The following is a 22646-nucleotide window of genomic DNA, read 5'->3' as shown; positions in this document are numbered from 1 at the left end:
GTATGGTGTTGAATTTGTTTTTTAACAACTCGCTGAACTTAATATTTGCAATGTTCCAAAACTCAAGGTTTTGGGTCATCCCTCAGAACATGCTTTTTATAAAATAAATTATATATTAGAAATTTTATTTACTATCGTTCTTTTGCATGAGAACGAAGGGCTCTGAATTAGTCCATGTTCAATGTACAAGCAAACTGTTTAACAATACTGTTAGCTTATTTTTCTACTAACATGTGTTTTTTTTTTTCTATTAAAGGTATCCCAGCAGATGTCTAACTTGCAAATCGCTGGTCAATCTTGGGGTTTGGGTAGCAACACAAACCCTGTGAATCCTGGAGGGTTGTTAGTTGGTTCTGGTCAACCTGGTGGAGTCATGTGGCCTACAGCTGCAAGCAGTCAAAATCAAAACCTGTCGAATAATCTATGGCAATAATTAAATAAGTGAAATTATAAAAGTTGTGTTCAGAAGAGTATTGCCTAAACGTTCAGATAAGATAGATATATTAACTGTTTACATATTACTTTGGAGAGGAAAATTCTGAAGTATGATTTGTAGATTTTTTTGTTTTTGTTTTCATCATACAACTATCCAGTCGTTTGGGAAAACATAAGACAAAACTGTATTATACATCCTACTTCAGACATTTATTTTAAAGTATATAGATTGAATTTTTTGACGTTAAATAAAACAGACACTTTCTATATTTATTCAAATCCATGTGTATGAATTTTTCAAGTGTTCTAAAAAAATCAATTATTTAAAATATTATTATTATTTATGATTGCATTGTTATCTCACATGAAATATTTTTTTGTAATTCTCAGTTCAAGAACATATTGTATCTTCAGAAGGAAACTATTGAAAAGTTTCACAAATTGTAGTTTTACTTTTCTCAGAAATTTACAATTATTGCACATAACAAATCTGATGTGAAGAAATATTTGCATTAATGTAGTTTTATAGATTTATAAAGTTTTAGTGAAGTACTTAAGGCTTGGGTGCTGAAGATAAAGGTATTAAATTATATCCAGAATCTATTTAATGAATTTATTTTTGTTTTGCTTATAATCATTCCCTAACTATGTTATCTATTTTGAACGGTTACTTATGAAGATAATCATACTTCACAGATATTTGAAATTCTAATTTAATGAATTTAAGAATATTGTAAAAATCCTATTTTTACTGTATTACCTATTTTTTATTCTGTCAAATGGAGTTATTCTTATAAAATTTTCATTCTATAATCATGTATATATCTTGTTATTTTTATGTTCTGAATTGAATTTGTACTGATTCAGACATTTTGTTTCATTGCTGCATTTAAAAATATATTATACTCGTATTATAATTGCTTTTAGAATGCAACAGATAGCTTTAACTGTTTTTCAGGTGAAGATTAGAGTTTATAATTGTGTTGTTGACTTCAGTAAAATATACTTTTCTTTAAATAAGGTCATTTTTCTTTGAAATTCGGGTGATTCTTTTTTCCCCATCATACTTTAACTATTAGTATGACTTTCTTTGAAGCTAGAACGTGTAGAATTATAGGAGAAATCATTTAAAATAGTTTGGATTTCATTCCATCTCTTGATTTGGGGTATTATTTTTTTAAAAAAAACTGTTTTCCTGTTTGGTATTTTAAGATACAAATAAATCAATGAAGCATCATATCTCTAGTTTGCAAGACGTTTTATTATGGGTATAGATTAAGGATGCTTTTGCTTTCTTTGAATATATACCTATTCATTGCAGTGTCAGATATATAAATCAGAGTTGAAAAAAGGCATTATCTGCTAATTTGTTTCTGGTTTCAGCTTCTAGTACTTCAGTGTCCCTTATGATTATGAAGGATGAGAGTTACTGTAATTCTCACTATTCAAATTCTAGGGGCTTATTATTTTTCAAACTGGTGCTGGCGCTGGTTTGTGCTTGTGGGACTACAATGATGTGGTATTGTTTTTTGTGACTGCTAGTTATTCTTCAGATCAGATATATCCTGTCTGAAAATTTGATGTTAGTTTATGATTAACTGTTGTAAAATATTTCATAAGCAATATAAACTTTTGGGAAAAAAAGGAGCAATACTTTTACAAATGAATTGAATGAATGATAATTTTTTAAGTGATATTCAATGAATGAGCATTTTTAAGTGATACTCAATGAATTTTTTTAAAGTTTTTAATCATTTATTTTCTGATAATAATTCCATCTTGTTTGGAACATTTTAGTACTATTATGTGAATGTCAGTTAAATACTGTAAATAGAGGGAAAATAATTTATTTTATTGATTTTTATTTTATTTTGTGGAAGAATATTTTTTTATGTATAGAGAACAGAATACCTCACACTCTATCCGATAACTAACCTTAGTTTCATTTTTAAATTTATTGTATAATGCGATTTATATGTGATCCGTCACTTTTATGATATATTGTGGTTTAGTGCAAAGTGCTATCAGTAATGTAATGTATATTCAATGTACTGCAAATAATCTGGAATTAAAAAGTTATATTATATGACCAAGTAAACAAATTGCTGTTTCAATTATAACATTTAGAGAAGAATATTGATCTGCGCAAATTTTGAATTTAAACAAATTAGACAGTTTAAAATAACCAATTTGGAATTTCCGGTGATTTGAGAACCACTAGAACTGCTATGAAACTGGTGCTATATCAGCATTAATGTTTTTACAATATATTCTTTACTTGGATAATTCTTGGGCAATAATTTATCTTCATTATAGTGCTGTTTCTATTTTTATGGTATCGGGTTTCATATGTTGTGACAAGTTTCTTGTCCCATGTTGCAATTATATAAATTTAATATTGCTCTTAAAAATAATATAAAATCATTTATTCGATTGTTTGTTCCATTGATACATTTTAAATCGTAAAAGGATTCCCTGATCAGAAAATTATCTAGAATTTTATGTTTGTATTGTTTAAAGATAATGTATATTTCAAGATAAATCGTTATATATGTCATTACGAGCAGTCAATACATGGTGCAAAGTGTTTTCAGTTTTTAACTATCTACTGTCAAATTATAAAAGTAAAATCATTTAGGGGTAGAAAATTTCTATTTTGTCAAATTTTTACTGCTTTTTTTTATTTTTATGCAAATGATATTGCTAAAGAATTTTGTGAAACTATGTATAATAAATGATTTAATTAATATTTGATATTGTAAAGCACAGAGTAAATCTAGTTGTATATTTAAAGAAAATCGCTAGAAAATACTTATTTTTTAGCAGTTAAAAATGTCTCTTTTTGATTCAATGAATTTCATAATTAGCACCCAATAAAAGTACCATGGTTTTTAAGATTTTGAATTTCATTTTTTGTCTCTTTTAGTTCATCATATAAAGAAGCCCGAGTAAAATATATTTCGGAGAACCATCTTGAATGGAATCTTTTAAAAATATATAAAGTTATTTTTAAAATGCAAAACATTGGAATTCTTAATCTCATGAAGCCAGTGCCTTTTCATTTATTACTAACGGATATACTATTTCAAATATTCACGATTTTTATTATCAGTTCTTTTCTGGAGCTAAATTTTCCCACTTCTTTGCGTTTTCGAAAACATTAATTTTCTGCCTTTTAATTGCAAGATATCAAAATTTCATTTTGGTGTTTTTTAATGCATAGATTTTTTGTGCAATGTTTCCCCAAGAATTCTTTTATTGATTTGGTAGAAAATGTTATAAAACTCTCATTTATTGTGTACTTGTCTTGCCTGATCACTTTAATTAACAGATTTTTGTTTGATTACCGAAGAAATAAACCTATTTCATGGTAAATATGAAGTATTTATCATTCACTATCAAAATTTTTGATAAATCTGGCAGATTCTTTTTTGTAAATGCATTCTGATTTCTTGGCTGCTTTCTGAATGAATAAGTGCAAATTCATCGTGCCAATTTTTCATTTCATTTACAAATTATCGAATGATATGAATACTATATGCATTGAAAAAAATAATGTAAAATACTTGTACAGTCAAACCTCGCTTAACGAGCAAAATAAAATGTAAAAATTTTGCTCCTTTTAACGAGAGATGTATCGCAGAAAGAGTGGCAAGGAGACACCGTGACGCCACATGCTGTATTGGTCAGTTTTCGGCCTGTTTGAAGAAAAACCCTTGTATCTTCATGGACTTAATTTTTAGTCAGCCAATGTTGTTGAGCACAACTCCGAGGGGTTTAATCGACGAGATATTGTCTCTGATCAAGATTTTGGGTCTAGAAATGGATAGCAATAATACCGATGAGCTGTCCGGAAGAACATAGCCAGAACAACCGAAGAATTTACGGAACTGTATTATCTGTCGCAGTAAAAGGCTGCGGCGGTGATTTGGTAGAAGAGGGGAGAAAAAATAATAACCGATGTAACATTCTTTCAGTGAAATAAGGAAAATGCTGAAAGCATGGGAAATTATCATATTGTATGTTAAGAAGCATCACCCTGATAAGACAGTAGCTATGAGTACTGGAAACCCATTTAACGACAATGCTCTCATTTTCGCCAAATTTTGATGTATAGCTGAATGCCAATGTCTTTAAACAATTTTCTTATAAAAAGAAGCATTCGTTATAAATAATAAATTACATTATTACGAGTTTGAGTAATTTTTTTTTCTCGGAGAGGAAAACATAGTCCTCTTTTACATGGATTCCTATTCCTTCGAGTTGTTTCTCTGAACGACTGTTCCGCATTACTGTTGAGATTGGGGAACAAATTATGCTCGTTAAAGGAGGTTCCACTGTATTGATTTAGGAAGTATTGGTTATTTCCGTTTTTATGTATAATTTTTTTTAAACGTGCAATATATATTTGTGATCTTTTATGAATTTGCAATATTAGAAAATATTCCTTATTGATAAATAACATTCTTCTTGAATTTTCTAGAAGACGGACTTAGAAGTGATACGTGAATAAAAGTAAACTCTTGAAAATGCACGTAACATTTAAAACATTCATGTTCGCAATTCATATATTATTTATATATATTCATTAATATTAAATTAAAAATCCTTTGGTGAAAGATAGAAGTAGTAAAATTGTTACAAGTTTTCTTGAATCTGTTGAACTACTTTAAACGTGTCAGTGTTATTTTATATTCTTGTTTTGAATAGTTTAAAGAAAAGTTTCAATATATAGTAATATTTTGGCATATATCACATATCAATTTTGTATTTTTTGCATATTTCAAAAGAAATTATCAAAAGCCAATTTACCTTGGATTTCTCTCATTTTAATAAAAAATGATAAAAAAATTTAATTTTTTAACTGAAAAAACCCAGTTTGCATTTATGTTAAATATCTATATCTCGAGTTTTATAAGCTCGTTTCTTAAATAATGTACTTACAAATATCATGGTTAGGTGATATTTGGATTATTACATAATTTGAATGCTTCATGATCTGTTCAAAATTAAATTAATTGTAATATCTTTATTGAAATTCCTATGCTTGAGTATGAAATATGCTTAGTAATAATAGTCTGACATGACATTAATTTCCGTTGTTTCCTTTAACCCCCCCCCCTCTAAAAATATATTTCTCTTAGCTGTTTAAAATAATTTTCTAACGACTCTAAATCTTTATTTGAATTTTAAATATATTACTATATAACTTCAACACTTTAATCTTTTTTAGATTAATGTTTTTAGATAGATTCAAAGTTCTGAATGTTATTTAAGCCATTATTCCTACTCTGACAAGTACAGCTAACTACAAATCAGTAAAAATTCACTTACTGTAAATTAAATGATAGTGAATATGAGAGTTCAAAATGTCATGTCTGTAAAATATCAGACTTTGCTCTTTCATAAATTTTTCAATGTTGTATTCTCTGACATATTGGTGTAAAAGAATTGCTTTTGGTAGCTTATGTATTGATGGGAAGAACTATTGTAAATTAAATTTTGTTGCTCATTTTTTATTTTGTGGTAAGGAAATGTCATTAGTTCTACAAAAGAGTAGTTTTTACTAAATATTTATATATATATATATATATATATCCTTGTAAAAATTGAAAATATTAAAGGTGTATGTGCATGAAGTTGGGAGGTTATGAGTTAATATAATTTATCGCCTTTCCATCACTATAATAAAAGAAATTTAATTCTGTCTCTTATTTTTCATTGGTTTGTAAATTAAATTTTGTTCCTTAATATACTAAATTTCGTTTAAAATTTTTTTTAATGTAAATACTTCCTTTTCATTTTTGCCGTCTGTTTGACATGTATTATAGGTATGGTTTTTCACTATTTTTGATCCTGGAACGCCATCAATCGGTTGAAATTTTGCTTGACATGAAATTATCTTTTTAGGCAGAACTTTCGATTATTATAGAGAAATGAAATACTTTTTCAATGCTTTTAATTTCGTTTATTGCTAACAAGTGCCATTACTAATAGTGACAAAATGCCTGGGACCCAAACCGATACTTTCACCAAATAAGACACTTTTCCGGAAAAATGCGGATTTCAGCAATTTTGGTATCGAATTGTATCATTCTTGGGATCGATGTGAATCTGCATTAAAATTTTTGTTAAATGCGTTAGGACTTACCTTTTGCGTGAGAGACACAAACAGCATACAAACAAAAATTGCGTGATATGTACAGAATTTATGTATGGCTCTAAGATGAAAGAGTTTCGAAATTATAGTATATTGCGTATTCCTGCCGAAAGTCGTTCAAAGTCCCTATTATACATGGGAGGGGGGTGAGGTTTTGTCGCATCGCAAATTGCAACATTGAAAGGTTTTCTTTCTCGTCTTTCGTTTAATTCTGTCAAGAAATATCTCGAAAGAAGGGAAGCAACTGCACGCAATTTTGAGCTAAGAGAAAAAGATTGTTAGATTTCCTAAAGATAGCCGTTTTATTTTCGTGATATTTAAAAAAAATTCTTTGTTTTTGCCCGTTGTTTTGATTTTGATTTTGCTTTTTTTTCTTTTTCCCCTCCCTTACATTAAGATGACGAAATTGTGGACATTGATAGAAATGAAAGAAGAAAAAAAACTTTCATGTGTCTGGTTAAAATAAAAAAATCTACTTATATCAATTTCTTTACCGCTAGATTCTATCTCTTGGAGAAAGTATAAAAAAAGGTCAATAGCAAGTACAGTAGACTCCCGATTATCCGCAGGCGGGTTATCCGCGCCTACCGCACTGTTTTTTTTTTTTTTTTTTTTGCTTCCAAGCAAAGAGAAAATTCTTCCAAAGCAAGAAGCAAACACAAATGATTGATTTCTTCAAAAAGGTGTAGTTTTACAGTTATGCTTTTGTAATTACATTATACATTACAGTATTAAAACCGTACATATGTATTAATTTTTCTGTGTATCCTTGACGCCTCTCGTAAGTACAAAGCACTTTTCTGTTTCCATTAACAAAATGCATTTTAGGATAGTTTTGAGTGATATACTAAAATATTAAACGTTAGTTAAACATTTCCTGCTGTTTATTTTACGTTTTATTGTACATAAAATGATTTTTCAAAGTTGGAATGACTGTTTTCTCTTTTGGTATATCCGTTTTTAGCTTTTTTCGGATTATCCGCGGCGGCCGCGCCACCCAATTCCGCGGATAATCGGAAGTGTACTGTATTATACATTTTTTGCAATGAATTTCCTTATTGTAGTAAAAAATAATTTGGTGCTGTTGCATACGATATATAAACAAAGGTGTTTACAAAAATTGTCAACTGTTCTTTTCCAAGCTTTTTTTTTTTTTTTCCATATGGATCATCATCTTTAGTAGGGGCAATGACAAATCTTAGTCTTGTACCAATTACTCTCTCTCTTTGTGGCAATAGCTTCAAATGCTGAATCCCTAACTTTGAGTGTTATTGGCGAACATAATCATTTTCAATGGCTATCGCTCTGATGAAAGTTATCAAAGCTTTAGCTGAAGATAGTTTTGAATCATTTGTCATTTAGTAGATATTGTGCATCGCACAAAATGAAATTTGGAAAAAGTTTTGAAATTTTTTGTTGGGAAAAAAACAATTTTGTGAGTTGCCTTGAAAAATTACAGTTTAAAGAATTTTCATTGAATTTACATGAAGCTACAATACGTGAATGCTTTCAGTATTTGAGAGTAGCGTTGGAACAAGAATTAGGGAAAAAAGGTCCCTCATTTGTTGAATATTGATGCCAATTTATGTTATCATATCCACAATGTTTGCAAAAATTTTTGTTTGCCTTGTTATTGTTAGCTTGAGAACTCAATGAGAGGTGTCTTTAAGGATACAAAATGTCTTATTCCATATTAAATTTAAAGTATGTTTCTCCAGTAAATATCGCTGGTAATAAGCATGTTGCATCTAATTGAGGCTCTAACTCTTTAGTATTGTGTATTCATCAATAGCAGTGACACAACTGTGTATTTTTCTACAGTACACTCTGTTTATGTAAGCATAGAAATATGGATTCCAAAATAGTACACAGATGAAAAGAATACTAAAGAAGTTATAAAAAAAATGTAACTGAAGGTGGAATGATAAGAAAATACAGAATAATCCCTAGGTTGATTTGTTATAGAAGGAAGACTCTCATGGATGTCAATTTTTATGTTGCAGCTTAACCTCTTTTATGTCTGCATATTTCAGTCTAAAAAGCCAATTTTTAATTAACTGTTAGAAGAATAGAGGCAGTCATTTTTTATTTTTTTATCTTGCTTTATGAAGTTGATAAGAACTGAAAGGTAAGCAAGAAGCAAGGTAAGAACTGAAAAGATGTTTTAAGCATTTGTGTAATGAATGATGGGAATTTTATTAGTGTGAGTAAGAAGTACAGGATCTCATTCAACCATAATACATGATCCTAATGATTGTATAAAAGAATTTCTGTATAAAATTAAGAAAGAAGCCTATGCAAACTGTGCTGATTATCTGAAAAAGAAATTACCTCTGGCAAGTTCTTTACTGAAGTTGCGTTTCGATTTATGCAGCTACTGCAGGAGAAGAGGTTACATTGAATAAGCTGTAGACGTTATCATTTTTCATCAGTATCAAGTTGGTTTTAAACTACCATCTTCAGTCGAAGAGTCAAATAAATTTATTCCCATAGACTTTTGGTGGTGTAAATTATTCACCTTGGAAAAATACGCAAGTCTCAGTAACATAGTAAAAGCTATAATTATTTATTTCATGGTCTTCAAGTTGAAGGTACATTCAGCATAATGCCGGCGTCCTGGCATAGGGGTAGCGCGTCTTCCCCGTGATCTGGGCTTCCTGGGTTCGAGTCCCAGTTTGGGCATGGTTGTTCTGTGAGATGTGTGAATGTGCCCTCTTGTAAAAAGGGGTTGTGCAAGCGAATGAGTGATGCTTGAGTAGCAAAGTCGTACTCTTGGCCCTAGTTGGCGCTACTATAAAAACAAGAGACGCTCCACCACCGCTTAAATCGCTGTCTTTGTAACAACGGGCTTGTCCATGGCAAGTGCCATAAGAAACAACAACATTCAGCATAATAAATAAAAGACCAGGAAGACTGAATAGTAAAACATACTCTGCAATTCATGCTGCAAAATATAAAATAAAGAGCAGAAAGCAATATGCTTTAAATATACTAGATTTTTTTTATGATAATATTGATAGTAGCTTGTGCAAAAATTGAAAATCAAGAAAATGCTATCAAGAGGAACCTTTTGCAACAAAAAAACAATAGAGGGGGGATGAGAAAACCTCCATCAAAGAAAGAACATAAAAAAAATGAGAATGGAGAAAAACAGATGGAAGCATAAAGGAAAGCTTGAATTTTTGCCTGAAAAAATAAAAAGATTAAAAATAAAATATAAAGTTTTTACTTGAACTTTTCTTAGCGAGGTGCATCTTTTATGCAGTTTTGTGTGTGTGTGTGTGTCAATTTTACCGTAGTTTTTATTTTAACAACACTTTTTAAGTAATTCACTTTTTATTTATTTTTAATATCTCAAACACTTTTTGTATAAATTTGTATTATTGTTCAATTAATTAGATTTATTTTATTTGTCAAATCAAACTTAATTATGATTCATTATTTATAAAGTTGTCTTCCCCCCCCCCAAGCCTATGTTTTGCTGAAAGGAACAATATAAAATATTAATTTTCAGAAAATTTTTGTGTAAAATCAAAATAGGAATAATGAATAATTTCTTCTAAATTGGAATCCTATTTTTCAAAAAATAAGCTGATTAAAAGAATTAATAGGCATTTCAGAATAAAAAAGAAAAAATTTAGTATATTAATGTTTCCAGATTAAAATGCAATTCTGTTGCAAAAAGAACCAATTCCAATGTATCTTATCGTTAAATATTTTAATTAGAAGTAAAAAAAATTTCACATATATTGGAACTGTCAAGATTTTTTTTATAAAATATTGGTTCAAATATTTATGAAATTCATCAATTCAAATAATTATATTTAAAATTATTTAAATATTACCCAATTTCGTATTTCTTTCATCTGTCTACTATCTTCTCAATACAAACAAACACTTTTTATAAACGGTCTATAATTTACAACTTTTTTTTTTATATATTGGAGTGACTTTGCGTTATAAGAAATAATTCATTTTCTATCAAAGGATCCTACTATTTTGCCAAAAACTTTAATTGTTTGTTAATAGTTTATTTGTAAATGTTTTAATTCTAAAACCTTAGGCTTGAAGGATTTTTTTTTAGTACTACAAATTTTTTATCCCAGATGTTTTATTAATAACCCTGAAATGGTTAAGTGAAGTTCTTTTGATTCCTTCTAAATTTTCAAAACGCTCTACTTATTGAGCAGTATTGCCATATATAGCTTTTGCGCCAATAAACACCACCAAACCAATCTAAACACTATGCATCATATTGACTCTACATTTGCAATAGGGGGCTTTGGATGTAATCAATCTGACGACTTGTTCCTTACTAGTGCTGTGTAATAGATGTCCGTTTATCTCATTGCCTTCATTCTGTGTCCTTTGAATCTTCGATATCATTTCGCTTAGGCTGATATAAATAGATGGTTATATTTTTTTAGCAAAATGTTATAATATATATTAAATAAAATATTAATTCCCTCTCGGCGAAAACGTTGAAAAATGTCATTTATACACCCAGAAGAGTAAAGATATAGTTGTATGAACTGTTATCTTGTCAATTGTAGTTGAACACGATAACAGTTTAATGATAGATAGAATAGCAATCTTTTCTAATAAAAGATTTTATGTATATTTACAAGATGTTACTTCCAGACAAATAAGCAAGGAAGGAATGCCTTTAAATCAGTTCTTTATTCATTTCTTATTATTAGGCAGAACGTTCAGTTTTTTAACGGCTTTTAAAAGAAAATTCTTGTCATGTCCAGAAATTTGAGGAGTACATTCTCTATAGTAAGACAGATATCATGAAAAAGAGATTTATGTATCTTCTCCTTGGAAATTTGCTGCAATTTAGTTGAACAAGCATTTATTTTAGCCGCGTGATTTTCACACTGTACTATATATTCACGTTGGAGAGTTAAAGTTAAGGATATTAGATTATAGGAAGTATGGGAAATCTAGAACTCCCTGCATTTCATAAATTAAAGTGAAGTTTGATTCTTAAATAATTTTAAGAATGCGGGTAAATTGAATTTATTACATATATGTAATATTGCTACGAAACTATTCCTGGTAGTGTGCGTTGAAAGTAGTCCAATAAGCTGGATATTGAAGTACGAACTTTACTCCACGGATATTCCTGAAAACGCCGCTAAAGATGTGCACAAAAAACAGCACTTTCAGGAATTAACAACTCAATCGGGCAGCAGATTATTAATTAAATAACAGTAACAGCGCTCAGACGTCTAACAATTTCCAGTTGACTGGACGAACTAACTTCAGTGAGATATTTACTCGTTTGACCTCTTCCTTGGATTAATATAGATTTCCGGCAGCGCATGACATTACATGAAGGATTCTCCATATGAAATTCCAGATTCTAAAAGAGATAGAACCATAATTCTTAAATTTTCCAGAACCTTCATTTTTGTCTCCAAGATCAGAAGTTCATTAAATTGATATTCATTTAGAATCTATAAATCTCTCTTCCCTACCATAAGACTAACGTGACTAGAAATTGGTATTACAGATTTGTAATAAATATATAATATTTGCTATTGATTTTTATCAATCTATTTATATTTTCTTAAATGATTTATATTCTCTGAAACCAGCAGCAGCCATTCACCGTCTAAATTTAAACCACATGGAATAAACTCAGATTCCGCCGTTTGAATATATCTGCACTCTTTTACCTACGACTTAGAAAACCCAGCTTAATTTTTCACTAGATTCGATTTCTAACCAGATCATCAAACTTGCATCTTCTATTTGTAGAATTGAAGAAAACTCTTTTCCATTCTTGAGATAATGTCAGTAGAATTTTTAATCGTCAGAATTAAATTTTTCTCAACTTATAACAAAATGGGAAGTCCATTTGGGGGTCCTTAACGTCCGTTCTTTCCCCCAAGATGAACAGTTATCGACCATTAACTCCCCCCCCCCCCATTCTGTGTGATATTTTGACAGTTTGAAAATGAATGCGTTTGATATTTTTATGTTTTTGTACGCGAGTGTTTCCTTCTCCAACTCGAACATCTGAAACAGTTGAGCCGACCCTTTTAAGACGGCGGAACATTATTTTTTCCATGAAAAGTCTTCGTTTTTTCTTAGCCTTTCTGTTTTCGTTTTCTCTTCACAACAATATGGGGTTTTGCGGAAATTAGAAATTACATTGGGCTGACATGCAGTATATATGAGGTATCATTGATAGTGTTGGCCTTTTTGAAAAATGTTTAAAAGTATTCCTCTAAGCAAAATAAAAAAAAATTTTAAAAATGCAATTTTACTCAAAATAAAATATCCTTGATAATATCACTTAAAACGAATCCACATTTACTCTTTTACTTTGCAGCGTAATCCAAAAATTCTTAATTTTTAGCTTCTTTCAACTCTTTTTACTACATTAAGTGTAAGTAATTTACTAAACTGAAAATTACATACACTTTTTTGCTAAAAAAATAAGAATTATATTAAAAATTATACTAAATATTTAGCACTAATATTAGAAACTAAATATTAGTGCTAAATATTTAATTTCTAATTCATAAGATGTAAAATATTGGCAAACGAAGTCTGCATAAGAATCCGGTATCTTAAATAAAAATTTACTCCAATAAAAAGAAATATTCATACTTTTTTACAGATTGTATAGCCAAAGAGCTTTTTGTGTTTTCGCTAAATAGATTCATTCTTTTGTTACTTTGCTATTCTTTAATATAAATGCAAAGTTAATAGTATGTAGTATGCAAAGTTGTGCAAAATGCGAAGTTATATTTTTCATATATTAGATTAGAAAGAAATTATATAATCCAGTGAAATATGACCTTCTCCCATCACTCTTAAAATACTGAAACACATTCATGCAAAGTCATAAACAGCAGCGTAAATTAATAGTCTTAGTTATTAAGTCATCTGATAACGGTTTCATATTATGAAGCCCGTGCGTGAATACCCCTCCTGTAGCTTTGGAAAAAGACGTTAATCTAATTAAACCAAATCTGACTTGTTCCTAATTTTGTACTGCTCTGTGATTCATATTCAAAATTAAGTCATTTCTCGACCAGTGTGAGATCTGTTGAACCGAAATGAGCTAAACAAGCTCCTCACGTTTGTCTTAAATCCACATCTGACAGCTGTTTTTTAAAGGGAAGTAAAATTGATGGCTTTGAAAAATGAAGAAATATAAAAACCAATAATAATGCATGATTTTTTTTTCTACCAAACGGATCGATTATAGTTATTTAAATCATGTCCAAGGGCAAAACGCCCGAATATAAAATTAACAATAGCTGTTATTTTTTTATATTTTTGAACCCAAACTCTTTGCAAGGTCATATTTACTTGGTTCAAAATTAATGCTTCATTTGCAAAATTATGCTTCATTTGTCGTACATCAACAATTTCATAAATTAATTTATTTAAATGTAAATTATAAGAGTAATTTTATCTGTTTCAGTGTAGAAACTATAATGATTTGCATATGAAAAATAATTTTTTCCACATGGAATGTTCTTCCCTCTAATGTCGTATGTGTGTTCCTTCTTAAGATTTATTTTATAATGAAGAGAATTTAAATAAGTATTTGGGCCCCTTCCGTTGATTGATTAGGTTCAAAATTTGATAAAGAGTAACAGTTTTGATGATAAGACCACTTAGCAAATTTCATTTATCCAACTTGTTGCGATTTTGAGTTATCATGCTCATATATTCACTAATCGACAATCAGCATTTTGATGGAATTGGTGCAAAATTTAATGCACATCCGCAATTCTGATGATAAAATTAAGCACAAAGTTTCATCCATCTATCTAGTTTTGTTCTTTTTAGATATCGTGATCTAATGCACGCAAACGGAAAGGCAGATTTCATCAAAATTTGATAGTAATTTGTAATTTCGGTATGAAAATCACATGCTGAAATTCATTCTTCTGATTTGTTGCATTTTTGTTTTATTGTATTAGCAGATAGGTAGGCATAATTCCAAAAATTGTTTAACTCGAAGAAGTCTAAAACTTGGGGATTCCTTAAAATCTCTGGCTGTGGATCTTTTTCAAAATTGCAATATTTCCACTTCGATATGAGAAAATAAAGATATCTCTTTGTGAAAATTATTTAACTTAAATTGAAAATATGGCTCTTGTTTTCCTTTCCTTCTTTCTTCCGTATATTATTTCACACTTAATTTAGATTAATCATATTTTATGGAACATCAAAAGGAACAAGATAAATGAAATTATATTGAATGAAATAAATATAATGATAAATGAAAGATAAATTTTTTATATAATCCAAAGAAAAAAGGCAGAAATTTCTCCATTGCAAATTCTAACCCATATTCCTTAAGAAAAATCTTCTTTCGAATATCAAAATAAAGAAATTTAATTTATTCAAATGTTATTCAAAGATAAATCTCAGCAGGGGATAAAAGGGGGAAATTCCACTGAAAGGAACTATTTTTCATGCTGACTTTGTTTTCTTGCTGATACTGACAATTATCTATGCATATGTAATAAATATAAAAAAATGGCCACTCAACTTTAATTTTATAAATCGGCAAAAATTCAAATTTCCTAATTTATTATAGAACAGCGTAAAAAAAAAAAAAAAATCTTCGAGTTCATAGAATTTTCCACCTTTAGCATTTTAGGAAATATTGTTTTCACCTATGTAGATTGTAAGTCTAGTAACAGGTGATATAATAAATTCTGAATTTGTTAATGTGAAAGTGATGAAATAGCCTATGCGAAATGCATATTATGCAGTACTCATAAGAATTCAAACCTCTAAATTCTAAAGGATTTGAACCTAGAGTGTTCTATTTTAACTGTTTAGCAAGCTGTTTTGTTATTTTTTTTTAAAGAATTTCATTTGAAAACAGCTGTTACCACAGTCTTTTGAATAGGTCTCCTAGCATTTAGCTTTAATGCTTTTCCTGTTATTTAAGTATTATGTTTCATAATAAAGCTCATTGTCTGTAATAAAACAACCAATGGATTAAATTATCTTCAAATGATAAATTTTTAGTGATAATCTTGGTGTAGTTTATCAGGTGTATTTACTACCTACGCACTAGAAAAAGGCACGCATTTCACCTTGACCGGGTGAAAGTATGTTACATTCATTCAACGGCAGAAGTTAACTCGGTAAATCATATTTAAACAAATCGACTCATTTTTATTGTAAATTGGTGATAGTTGCCAATAGGATGAATGTTTCTTATAAAGTAGTTTTCATTAGAATAGAAACCGTTGGTTAAAAAGATTAAATAGCATTCTAAATTGATTTTGCGATTGAATTCAATAAAACTGAAAACGCAATTTATTTTTATTTAGTGTTATTAAAGTTTAAATGATTGTTTGTTTTACTAATTTTACATATGTGAACTATTGCAATCAAATATATCTTATACTGTTACTATTTACACTAGTGAAGACACTATCGGATAAGATCAAAATTTTAATGCGCAGTTAATTCATTCCCATGATAAATATGACCTCTGAAGATTCTAAAAACTTAGTATGTCACAAAATTTACTATTAAGAGCTTCAGCAAATCTGGACACCTTTTATATATATATATATATATATTGTATTGTGATACATTTGAACTGAGTATTGTTCTGTTATCTGTGCTATTATTATTTGAATTACGAATTATAATATCAATGAGATTAATTAAAACTGACATGTTCAAACTTGTATCAAAGAAAAAGCATTACTGAAACGACATAGATTTCGTGTCCTTGTGATAAAGTCTCAGTTTCACATCTGAAAGAGTATCACAAAGAAAGAAAGAGAGGAGAAGTAGCAGCTTATCAGCTCAGAAACGAGCAGAGCTGTAAGAAATATTTTACAATTAAAATGCAACTATTAAAAAACAGCTTTACCCCTAAATAACCCAAAAATTTTTAATGGCAATCATCTGAATTGTGTTATTATAAATTTTTAGTGTATCTTTCTAGGGTGAATAACCTTTGAGAAAGATTGAAAGTGCATCAAATAAGATATATTTCCATCGGGCATCGTGGCAAAGAAACCAGAACCAAATAATTGTTGGAGAGAAAAAAGCGGTTGGGAGACTCTAAGGCAAGTTTTGTGTAGAAAGTGGGGGGGGGGGGACCAACGCACTATTGGCCGTGGCCCAAACACGATTAAGACCAGAGCAGCCCAACAACTGCCGAACTCAATGAGATTAATCGTTGATTTTTACCTTCTGTTTTTGTTCATCTCTTGCATAGAAAGCGAATTTCTGCAGCTGGTCTCCAAGAACGCCAATTTGCTAATCGATTTATTTTCTTTGTTTTTATTTATTTTATCGAACTCTAAATGTGAAAGAATAGCTAAACAAGATTGAAAGCAAGAAAGAAGCTTTTAAAATAATTTCAGGAGGTGGTATAGTTATGCTGCACTAATGAAACAACCGAAACTGTGTTTGAGACCCAGTTCCACATTAAATACGCCATGCCTTTGGACCTAATATGCATTAAATACTGCTGCGATTCAGGCTTCTCTTGTTAGTATAGATAAAAAGTGGAGTACCAAATTAACGTTGCCATGATCGTCTGACCCTTGTTCAAATTATGAAATAATACCTCGTCTGTCGCTTCAAAATCAGTCATTAAGAGAAATCGAAGAAAGAAACTTTTTACATTAACAAATAGCAGAAAAATTGTTGGATTCTTAAATTAATTATGTCATTTACATTCTACTGCTATCCGAAGATAAGTAAACACCTTTTTATCCACAAACTGCAATGGACGGCAGCATTTGGCTCCATTAATTAACGCTTTTTCCACACCTTTCAATCAGTTTTTCTAATATTAACATTGTAGCTTAAACTACTAATAACCATCAAGGAAAGATTTTAAAATGCATTCTATCTTAATCAGGATTGTACATGAATATTGTGTTATGGCTACTGGAAAACACCATGTAACTTCTCTGAGATGCGGAAATATTTAAGAGGATAAAGTTACAGATTCTCTAAATTTTATATTATTTTTTTTTTTTAAATTTCTGAACAAATTTTACTATCTATTTAAAAACAATTACCTTTCAAAAAAAACCAATCCTGATTTCCACAATTGTGTTGCATTAAATTTTTTTTTATTTGTTAGTAAAGTGGGATATACGCATTTAGTAATTTTCAGTTCTAAGAATAATCGTTAGTGACAACGGTGTAACTAACATGGAACAAGCAGGGCACGTGTCCTGAGTGCAGTTACCAGGAGGCATAAAATTAAGGAATCAGTTCGTAGTATTTAAAAGAAAATTACATTTCTATTAAGCTCTTTTTAACAAGATTTAAAAAAATTTAAACTTTTTAACTAAAAAAACAGTTTTAATTTTTTTAAACTAAAAAAGAAAGTTAAACAGTTTTAATAAAGAAATCTAAAAGCTTATAAAGGCCTTGTTTAATTGATTTATTTTATGTATTAAATAAAATAAATTATAATAAAGATAATATTAAATAGCTTTTTTATATGAAAAACAAGAAACAGGGATTTAGAATCTTTCGAATTTTTGTGCAAAGAAATAGCTCTGTTTTCCGATTCCGGTGAAAGCAACGAATATTTGGCAACAGCATAACTAGGCATTGAATCAATTTCAAAATCTTTCAATAAAAGTATTCTGCGTGGCTCTGAAAAGAGTCGAATTTCAGGTAAACGGGAAGTAAAACCGAATACTGGAAACAAAGCTTCTGAAAATCGAGTCATGAATGTTAAAAAGTATATTTTTGATTGATAGTCTCATGAAAACATAATGAAGGAAAAGTATTCACAATAGAACTAAATTTTCCGGCTTTTCTTATACGAAATGTCGAATGAAGAAAGGGGGGTGGGAGCACCGTGATATCTGAAAGATTACATTATCTATTTTCATCTATTGAAACCTCTATTAGTCACCAATTAAAACCAACAACATTCAGAACTACCAATGGTGTATCTATATCCAGGACAAATCTGTTTCTCTATATATTTATATATCCCTTGTTTATTTTTTTTTTTTTCTTTCTTACCCTTTATACCGAGTAGTGCAAAGATTGTAGAAAAAATTAAGTCTAAATAATAATATATAAAATATTTTGAAATTGATATGATAAAAACAAATAACTTCACAATGATTGTTATATATGGAGGAGGATTTTATAATAGAATATAAAATCTGTTATAAAAAATATTTTTAAAAAATGTTTGGAAAATTTATTTTGTAAAATTAATTCGGAATTTTTATGCTAAATTTACACAGAGAATTTTCTCTATTATAATTTTAATAAGACACAACTAAAAAATCAAATAGTTGTCAATGTGGAAAATTTTAATACATTAAAGAAATACAAATTAAATATAATTTCTATTTATATCAAAATTTGATATTAATTTAAAAAATATAAATTGCGCGCATATCTCTTAATCCATCGAAAAGGAATATATATATATATATATATATATATATATATATATATATATATATATATATATATATATATATATATATATATATATATATATATAATTTTTTTAAGCTGAATCGTGGCCGAAGACAGAGAAGACACTTTGGATGTTTAAATTCGTTTTATTCCATCCCGGTAGGCATGATTTATGTTCGAGCAGAAGCGACGAGCACATCAACACAGAACGACACAAAAACGAATGAGGAAAAGTTAATGAAAAATTTTTCCCCTTGATTATATACTGTGAGATTTTGATAGGGATTTCTCTACACGTGTCGACCAAGTAAGAGAATTATAGATTTCTTTTAAAAGAATGTGCTTGACTTAATAATTTTTTATCCCTTCACTCTTTGTGTGAGAACTGTCGATCTCAGCAATTTTACAGAGCTTCTGTTGCATTAATTAAATAAAAAAGGTGGAATTAGATCAGGAAATAAGAGAGCATTTTAGAATGAAAATATGAGCTAAATTAAGCTAAAAATTAGGAAATTAAGTAAGTTTAAATTAGATTTTAAAATATTATATACATATATGTTTGTGTGTGTGTGTGTGTGTGTAATGATATTTTAAACTCTTAATTTAATCCAACATTAATTTCCAAAGCTTTATCTTAAATTAGCCCATGGTAATTTCATTTTCTTATTTCCTGATCCAAATCCATTTTCTCTACTTAATTGATTCAAGAGGAGCTTTATAAAATTGCCGAATCGGCTAAACGCTGACACTTTCACACGCTCCGTGTGAAGGGGTAGAAAAATGTCCAGTAAGCACATTATTTTTAAAAGATCCCTGTGTTTTCCTTATTTGTGATTGGCATGCGTCAGAAATCCCTATCAGAATCTTAATAATATATTAGCACTGTAAAAAAATATTTTCCCTATCAATATCTCATGTAATATAAGACGAGGGATAATTTATTTCTCGCTTCTTCCCCACTTCTACTTTTGTGCCGCGCAGAGAGCGGACGTGTCTTGTCCGCGCCTTCTTGTAAGTAAATCATGCCTGTCTCCCGGGAGAGAATAAGAGAAACTTAAACAATTCGAAGTCTCTTCACTGCCTATCGCATATGCATTCTGCTTCACATAAAATAATGCACACACACACAAACACTAATGAAGAAATTGCTATATTTTTCTTTTTCTTTTAATATAATTTCTTTTAATTTTAATATAATTACTTTCAATATCTTTTTTTAACACATATAAGATCATTCAGAAGTCTTGGTAATTAAGTTAATATCTACAATAATATGCAAGATTATTTCACGCGTATCATTAAATTTATTTATCAAAATCTACAATTAACAGCGTTTAATAATATAATTAGTCCCCTGTGACAAAATTAAAATGTTGTGCATGAAATAAAAAAAAGTATGGAATTACACAAATATCTGATTCAAACATTAATTAAAATTAACATATTATTAATTTGTCTGCGGCATGTAAAATTGCCCTTTGTTATAATCTTAGTAAAAGTTGTTTATATGCATATAAAAAGGAATACATTGCTTCGGAAAAATTTTGAAGACTTTAAGTGTCAAAAATATAATTCACTCTCCTCGTTTTTATCGATGCGATAATGTTTATTATCAAAAAAGTCATATCAGTCATTTTTTTTTCGTACAGAAACTATGAGATATGAAAGTATAAGCTTCAATAAGTAATTTATAGTTTGCTATCGTCAAAAATATCTACAGAGCTGCCTCACATAATTTAAAAATAAAGAAATAAATTTATGAATGTGTGCGTGGAAAAAATATTCGATTTATGTATGACTATTGTATCTATACTATCTTGAATCATAATATAGACTTTTGTTGTTTTATTTAAGTGATAGATCCCTTTATCCCTTTATTTTTACTTTTAATGAAAATTATTTCCCCCCCCCCCTTTTTTTTTTTTTTTGCATTCAGAAACATTAATTAAAATTCCAAAAGGTCAGTCCTTCAGAATCATTTTTTGGAGATTAATAAGGGCTTCAGTGAATGAAAGTAAATGTGATTTTTCGGGGTTATTTACGTCTAGTCTGGTGCAGCGGTTGCACCCTCATCTTCTTTTGACACTCCAACTAAAAAAAGCTGGGAAATTTAGTTTTTTTTTTTTTTTTTTTTTTTTTTTTTTTTTTTTATGAGCACTTTTTCTTCATTATTTTACCTTGAGATATATATCAATCATAAATATACTTTCTAATCTTTATGATTCAATTTTCAGGATGTAATTTCCGATAATCTGCTTTACTACCCAAATGTTTGACTCATTTGAAACACATATGCTACTTTTATTGAAAGACTTTGAAATTTATAATATCTCTATATTTAAAGGATTTACAATCAAGAAAGCATGCTGGTCAGTCTATTCGAGCAATATCCTCACTTTCCAGCAACCCATGTACAACATGAATTCGATTTGGTGTGACATTATCATACATAAAAAATAAGTTGGGTCTAATGGCACCTCGAAATAAACGCATATGGAGAAAAACTAATTGTTGGCAATGACATTCACCTATCATAAACGGAGACTTCAATTTCCCAATCAGCATAACGTCACTCTATTCTAGAATTCTAAGGCTGTTGAGACGAGCTTTCTCCTTGAGATTACTGAAATGAAACAAAATTTAGACATTTCTTCGTACTAATTGACCTTCCAGAACTATTTGTTACGCTAAAATCCTTTTCTCCATGAAAAGAACTCGAAGAAAATGATTGATCCATTTAATTTCTGTACTTTCTACACCGCTGTAAATGTTGTCGTCGTCGAAGGGCAAGCATCAATAAAATGCATTGTTCGACATGGATGGAGGATAATACATTTAAATAAATAAATTTTTAAAACCGCTTGGCCAAATCAAATTGCAACACTTGATATTTAGCTACCTCGCACAATGGTCGAGTAATGTTATCTACAAATAAATAGAAATCCTTTTTGTTTGAGGATAAGGGTCGTCTTTTGGATTGTTATTTTCTCGAAGGACTAACTGCAAATTTTCTTTTGCTTTACCTGTATCTTATATGGATCTCCATGCACAAGAAATGGGCGCTATAGGCGAAACAAAACTCTTCTGCAACATTAGTCACACTATATCCCTCCTCCATCTTAGCAATCATTCTTTCTCAACTAATGTTGGCGAGATGATTTCTTTTGTCTATATTACACTTAAATTAAGCTTCTTTAATACTAACTTTCGTGCTTGCATTTCGCCATGTGCTCCACGCAAATGCCTATAACCAGATGAAGCGCTTTCACATGTTTTACTATAGAAATTTGTATATACATTATCTGTTTAATCAGAATTGGCTTTGTTATTTGTTTGTAGTTACTTTTCCAGATTTCATGTCTGTATGCTTATGACACTTGTGCATCTTCCAGTTTTGCACGCTAGAGTATATAAATTAAAAGTCAATTAGTGTGGCGTCATAGTCACTTTAATTGACTTTTATCCAACATTTAATACAGCATTCGTCCAGCAACATTATACAATATTTAACCAGCATGATATCTCATTTTGTACTGTGTGAAACCAGTCCATTATTTCCTTCTTAAAATGAGCAATGGATTCAAAAATTAAATTGACTCAAAGCATTCAACTCGTGAAAAAAACAAAATGA

At 29.5% G+C, this 22646-nt stretch overlaps 1 protein-coding gene across 4 annotated transcripts in view; it reads left to right on the top strand.

Annotated features, from left to right (window-relative positions):
• Nucleotides 1-6149, top strand: part of LOC129958286 (stromal membrane-associated protein 1-like) — a 37785-nt gene extending 31636 nt beyond the window's left edge. For all 4 annotated transcript variants that reach the window (XM_056070640.1, XM_056070638.1, XM_056070639.1 and 1 more), the window contains one exon: nt 257-6149. In XM_056070640.1, coding sequence (XP_055926615.1) covers nt 257-433 — 177 coding nt within the window. In that variant the 3' untranslated portion in view covers nt 434-6149. The remainder of the gene's footprint in view (nt 1-256) is intronic.
• Nucleotides 6150-22646: the final 16497 nt, after the last annotated feature.

The sequence above is a fragment of the Argiope bruennichi genome, chromosome X1, assembly GCF_947563725.1.
Source record: "Argiope bruennichi chromosome X1, qqArgBrue1.1, whole genome shotgun sequence".
Classification (NCBI taxonomy): Eukaryota; Metazoa; Arthropoda; class Arachnida; order Araneae; family Araneidae; genus Argiope; species Argiope bruennichi.
Note: the sequence above shows the minus strand (reverse complement) of the source record. Positions and strands in the feature narration are given on the sequence as shown.